The 6,070-nt window shown below is 33.8% G+C and overlaps 1 protein-coding gene across 2 annotated transcripts; it reads left to right on the forward strand.

Moving 5' to 3' along the window:
* The first annotated feature begins 261 nt into the window (after nt 1–261).
* LOC145063462 (floral homeotic protein AGAMOUS-like) lies at nt 262–5,335 on the forward strand. 2 transcript variants are annotated; one of them, XM_079011065.1, is made up of 9 exons: nt 262–395; nt 934–1,176; nt 3,662–3,743; nt 3,956–4,017; nt 4,110–4,221; nt 4,315–4,356; nt 4,584–4,625; nt 4,740–4,916; nt 5,091–5,335. In XM_079011065.1, exons 2-8 carry the CDS (start codon nt 950–952, stop codon nt 4,914–4,916), a joined length of 744 nt encoding a protein of 247 aa, XP_078867191.1. In that variant the 5' UTR covers nt 262–395; nt 934–949; the 3' UTR covers nt 5,091–5,335. The 2 variants fall into 2 exon arrangements, with proteins under 2 accessions (XP_078867191.1, XP_078867190.1); XM_079011064.1 differs by lacking the exon at nt 262–395 and having other exon boundaries at nt 539–1,176.
* The last annotated feature ends 735 nt before the right edge of the window (nt 5,336–6,070 follow it).

Raw genomic sequence — 6,070 nt, forward strand, 5'->3', positions numbered from 1 at the left:
AATTAATTAAGAAGTACTATTTTGAAGATGTTTAGGGTTTATGAAAATCCTACCACTCTGAATAATTAATGGGTGGCCACAATAAAGGACTGCCAAACTTCGTTCTAAAATTGTGGTGTTTTGGGCTTATGTAATTAAAATGACTGTCAATTTGTTACATGAGTTTATAAAAGTGCTCATCTTGTCGATTATCTCATAGTTAAATCAACACCAAAGAAGGCAAATGTTTGACTACAAGGTCAAAATGACAACGTTTCTAATAAGAAAGGGGGAGTACAAAGGGTCCTCCTGTAACTCACAAACTGTTGCCTATCACAAATACTAAGATATATAGATTGAGTGTAATTTTGTCCAAAGTTCATTCACCCATCATAGAGAGCACTTCAGTTTCAAAGGTCTCTCTCTCTCTCTCTCTCTCTCTCTCTCTCTCTCTCTCTCTCTCTCTCTCTCAACCTTTTCTTATAAACACTGAAAATCTGAATAGTGTTTTTAAAGAGAGAAGATGAATGAGATCCATATATAGAAATATTGTTTTTCTTGTATAAATATTCCAAAATATATGAAGAAAATGGATTTGGTATTAAGAGATAACGATCAAAATTAAGAGAGTTTGTTAATATCATGGACAAAGGGTCATTGTCTACTTTTTTATAACTCCTCTTTCACCCACCTCCCCCTTCCATTTTTTGCATCTTTCCTGTTTAGATTTGTGTGTGAGAGGCTTCAAAAAGCAAGAGAGAGAATAATTTGAAACTTGATTAGTTTCTCTCCTCAATTATACATAAAAATTCATTCAATTCCTCAACCCCACCCTTTCTTTTTCTTGAGTTCAAACAATCAACAAGCTTAATCTCTTGTTTCTTTAGTGTGAAGTCTGTATAATTTACTTCAGGTATTCATGGAAAATTCTGATGCGTGTGAGCTTGATTTCAGTTGCATCGATCGATCCATGTCGTTTCAGAATGAATCCGGGGACATTTCTCCACAGAGAAAGCTGGGGAAGGGAAAGATCGAGATCAAGCGGATCGAGAATACCACAAATCGACAAGTGACATTTTGTAAGCGTCGCAATGGTTTGCTCAAGAAGGCCTATGAATTGTCTGTTCTTTGTGATGCTGAGGTTGCTCTTATTGTCTTCTCAAGCCGTGGTCGCCTTTATGAGTATGCTAACAACAGGTAAAATAATTTCTGGGTAATTTTTGAATCATCTTATTGTTAATTGGGATTTCAATTCTTTATGGGTACGTTTTATTTTCTTTATAAAATGATACATACTAAAATTTAGGTTAAAGTTTATCTATTTTTTTAGGGTTGTGAAAAATAGTACATAAAATGAATGTGACTTGTGGTAAAAATTTAAGAACAAAGGACACAACCTTTAGGTTATAGTGATATTTTTTTTTTTTGAGTTTTTATTCTTGTGAACAAATATTCACTTGTCTCTCTTATATTTTGTGTTTTGTTTCTTTCCCACAAAGAGATTTTTCTTTTTATATTTATAATTTTGTGGTTCATCTTTTTAGATCCAATTTTTTGTTTCATATTTTGGTACCCACAAGATCTGTTGTTAAAGATGGCAACATAGAAGCCACCATTAGATATGTTGCAAACCAGTAAGCAAAGATATAGGAAGTGTATGTGCAGACGTCTGAGATCAGCTTCCCTCTTATCTTCATCACTGTTTGAGCTCTCTCTCTCTCTCTCTCTCTCTCTCTCTCTCTCTCTCTCTCTCTCTCTCTCTCTCTCTCTCTCTCTCTCTCTCTCTCTCTCTCTCTCTCTCTCTCTCACACACACACACACACACAAGTGGTTGTCAAGTTCCTATTGCTCAAGGCATCCATCACTTCGACATTTCCTAAGTAAACATATGTCAGTTATTTATTGTCCAAGCTAAGTGAAAGGACTTTGAAAAGCGATGTCATCAAAGTCTAATCAAGAAAGGAAAAACAAATTTTAGGTTTTTAAACTAGTTTAAGCAATACTCTCAGAACTTTATGTTTGAAAAAAAAAAAAAAAAAAACAGTTTAGTATTTCTTGAATAAACCCTAATTTTTTTAACCTTAACCTAAAAAGTGATAACCCAAGGGATTTGACATGCACGAATCCTGAGCTCTAGGTTAATTAAATGTTGGATGAAATAGAACGAATATCTCTATATTTTGGGATTTTTGAAGAAAGATGGCTAATGAAACGGATTTTATTTATAATGATCCTAAAATTAGGGTTTAATAAAATCTTAAATCACCGCAGAAAAAAGAGAAAAATATTGTTTGCGCATATTAAAAAAAAATGGGTATTATTATCATTATTATTATTATTATTATTATACTCATTTATGAAAAGAGTATATTTTATATCTGAATGTAGATTAGACGTACACTAGGGTTTTATCATCCAGGTGAGAGATTAGAACATTTTTTGGAAATCCCTTTAATTAATTTTTTAGCAATATGTTTGTCATTTCTTTTCTATAAACTAACAACAATGCATACCTGGATGGCTATTTTTTCTAATAAAATCAAAACCCAGACTTTTTTCTTTAGAAAAGCAAAACCCAGATTTTACTTTCAAGTTTATTGAGTGATTAGTTCTTATACTCAGTTCAAAAGTTCTTCAATGGTGAAATAGAACAAGGACTACTCTTTCCCTTTGGATTGTCCAATAAAAACTTTTTCCAAGCTTATCATGCTGTTCAAACTTAAACATGAGAGAGAGAGAGAGAGAGAGAGAGAGAGAGAGAGAGAGAGAGAGAGAGAGAGAGAGATTATACGAAATAATGATAATGCCGTGTGTCTCAAATTTAGAGCATTAATCATAGATCCTGCGTAGGTAAATGCTTGCGCAAGTGTGGTGTGTGTGGGAGAGAAAGTGTGTGAGAGAGAGAGACTATCTAACGCATGGGGGAGAGGGAAATCGTACAGCAATGTCTGCTGCAATGAAAAGGACGGCTCTGATGTACTCAGGGTTTACAAGAGAAAAAAGAACAGAGATCTCGGATCTACGAGGAGGGTAAAAGGGTGAGAATTAACTGGATTATCCAATGTGTAATGGGTTAGCTAGACGTGGCAATAATCTATCCGTAGAAAATGGTAACCAATCATAATGATGGGAGTGTTGACAGCGTGGCAGACACAACCAATCAGTAACTTCAGCCAAATTAAGGCATTATACAATGTGAATTTATATGGTATCCTTAGGATCTCCGAGAAAAAGTAAGATTTTATTCACTGAAGTACATTTTGTGTTTCCTTAAAATCACACACAAATCCTACTATTTCAAATACTTTTAAGATTTGAGTATACAAAGAGTACTACACCTCAATGTATGTGTTTTTGTATGAACATCATTCTATCCTTTGTGCAAAACCAAAAAAAAACATTGAACACCAAATTAAAAACACAAACCTACATGAGCCACATCTAATTTTTTTAGCTTAATTGACTCATAAATTTAACATCTTGACTCATCACAAGACTCAAATAGCACATTGTTATATATTTTACAGCTTACGTTCTTTTAGGCCAATCAGTTAGTTACATTTTGTATATTTTTTGTAAGGCTCTAATTATATATGCTATATTTTTATTATATAAGTTGTTCAGTTAATAAGTGAAAAATTGTATAGTTAATGTGTTGAATGTTGTCTTATTGTTATTGCAGTGTTAGAGGGACAATCGATAGGTACAAGAAAGCATGCCTAGATCCACCTACCAGTGGTTCGGTTGCTGAAGCCAATGCTCAGGTACCCTTTGGTAGCTAAGTAATTAATTACCCCTCAAGTTTAATAAGAAATTTGCAAGAATAATTTGTATATGTTGCTGTAAAATTATCGTGTTTTCAAGACCTTTGATAAACGAAGGGATTAGTATTTGTAGTAGTTTAAGTAACAATATATGATTAGGTTAATACATCATTCCAGCGCGTTAATGAAATTGTATAATATTTTAACTACAGTTTTACCAGCAAGAAGCTGCTAAACTGCGCCAGCAAATTGCAAATCTTCAAAACCAGAACAGGTACTTTTCTGAATTAGAAAGTCCTTATATATATAGATACTTCATATATCTTTGTGAACACAAAGTTATAACACATTTGGGAAAAAAAAAAGGCAATTCTACAGGAACATCATGGGGGAATCTTTGGCAGACATGCCGGTGAAGGACCTCAAGAATCTTGAAACTAAATTAGAGAAAGCGATTAGCAGGATTCGATCCAAAAAGGTAGTATCTTTGTCATCTATTAAGAATTCATTTCATTTAAACCTTTGAAATCGTCAAATAATAAACATCTCTGTCTGATAAAAAAAATCGCAGAATGAACTGTTGTTTGCTGAAATCGAGTATATGCAAAAAAGAGTAAGTGGCTTCGAACCTGTAACTCAATCTTCAATTATGTTGTCTTGTATTCTATGAGCATATTCCGTATTAATCTAACCACGTAAATTTAGTAATGATATCAAATGTTTAATGAAAAAAATTGAGTTTCTCCGTTAGCATTATGTATAATGTATATGTGTACGTTGATGCAAATCTATAATCGAATTCCCGTATATGAATCTTTTCTAAACTTTTTCGTAATGCAGGAACTTGAATTGCATAACAGCAATCAGTTTCTTCGTGCAAAGGTCTCTCTCTCTCTCTCTCTCTCTCTCTCTCTCTCTCTCTCTCACACACACACACACACACACAGATATGAAGCATCGGAGTTGTATCAATTGATTTGTTTAACGATTGTTTAGATAGCTGAAAATGAAAGAGCTCAGCAGCACCACATGAGTTTGATGCCTGGAAGTTCAGATTATGAGCTAGTAACACCTCACCAGCCCTTTGACAGTCGAAGCTACGTTCACACAAACGAGTTGCAACCCGATAATGATTACTCCTGCCAAGACCAAACCCCTCTTCGGTTAGTGTAGGTATGCTCCACTTTCGATAAATCCTAAAATTTATACTCCAAGAAGTTTATTTCTGATCAATGTTGAAAAATGCATTTTGTTAATCTTTTCGCATTGTGTGTCTATCAATATGAATATATGATGCATTTGTTAATTAGTGGCATAGTCTTGACTTGTTCTTTTCGTGTTCTCTAGGTAATAATGATGACGGACTTGAGGTTTCTCCTTTACTCATTTCCACTGGATCGAGCCGTAATAACCTCATAATGATTAATTAACAAGGAGTTGACTGATATCTGCTTGCCTTAATACTGATTTCCGGTTAAACGGAAGAACCCTAAATATGTACTTTTACAATCGTCTTATGTGTGCAATCTAATATTGTGAAGCAGCTTAAATATATGTTACGCGTTCTAATAATTTTTCTTCTATAAATGTGTTTCGATCAAATACTTAACGTGAGCAAGGGCTGGTCCAAATGTATATGGGGTCCGGGACGAAAAGAAAAAAAAAGGTCCATCAAAGACAAATATAATAAAAGTTAAAAGAAATATTATTTATTCTTTATTATAGACGTATTCAATTAGTAATAATAAGCAAGTCAAATTGTTTATCTTATGAGCTAATTTGAGTTTGAATCAACTTTATGCCCTAAAAATCATTTACGTAATATATTTATTTATATATATACACTATATAGCCCATAAATTTTGGGTCCCCTGAAGACGTGGGCCCTGGGCGGTTGCTCGGGTTGCCCACCGTCTGAACTGACCCTAACGCGACCATATTGTTATGTTACATCCATTTCTTGATTCCGCTCTAGACAATAATTAAGATGATTAATGTTTACAATGTTATAATATCAATACGCTTTTCTAGAAGGATGACAATAATTAATCAAGGAACATCTTTTGAGACCATCATGTACATGTACCTTTGTTTGATCCTATCCTTCGTATTAATTATTTTTTATACCCGTTAATAAAAAGGACATGCCTTCATAATATGGTAAAGATTTGGGAAGATTAAATCGGGTCATTGAGCTACTGAAGGAGTTAACCATCGACATGGTCTTGAACTCGTTTTGCGGTTCATATTCATAGTTCATCATGAACTACAACCCTACTGCTCTAGTCTTGGCCAATAATCGTGGTTATGCTAAAAGGAAAATGTTT

The sequence above is a fragment of the Lactuca serriola genome, chromosome 7 (assembly GCF_051521515.1).
Source record: "Lactuca serriola cultivar US96UC23 chromosome 7, Lser_US96UC23_V15, whole genome shotgun sequence".
Classification (NCBI taxonomy): domain Eukaryota; kingdom Viridiplantae; phylum Streptophyta; class Magnoliopsida; order Asterales; family Asteraceae; genus Lactuca; species Lactuca serriola.

Bases quoted from the DNA above. Each gene is read 5' to 3' on its own strand.
- LOC145063462 (XM_079011064.1), top strand. From the start codon at position 899: ATGGAAAATTCTGATGCGTGTGAGCTTGATTTCAGTTGCATCGATCGA. The intron at 1,177-3,661 runs GTAAAATAATTT...TTGTTATTGCAG, and splicing joins TATGAGTATGCTAACAACAG to TGTTAGAGGGACAATCGATA. The intron at 4,357-4,583 runs GTAAGTGGCTTC...TTCGTAATGCAG, and splicing joins TCGAGTATATGCAAAAAAGA to GAACTTGAATTGCATAACAG.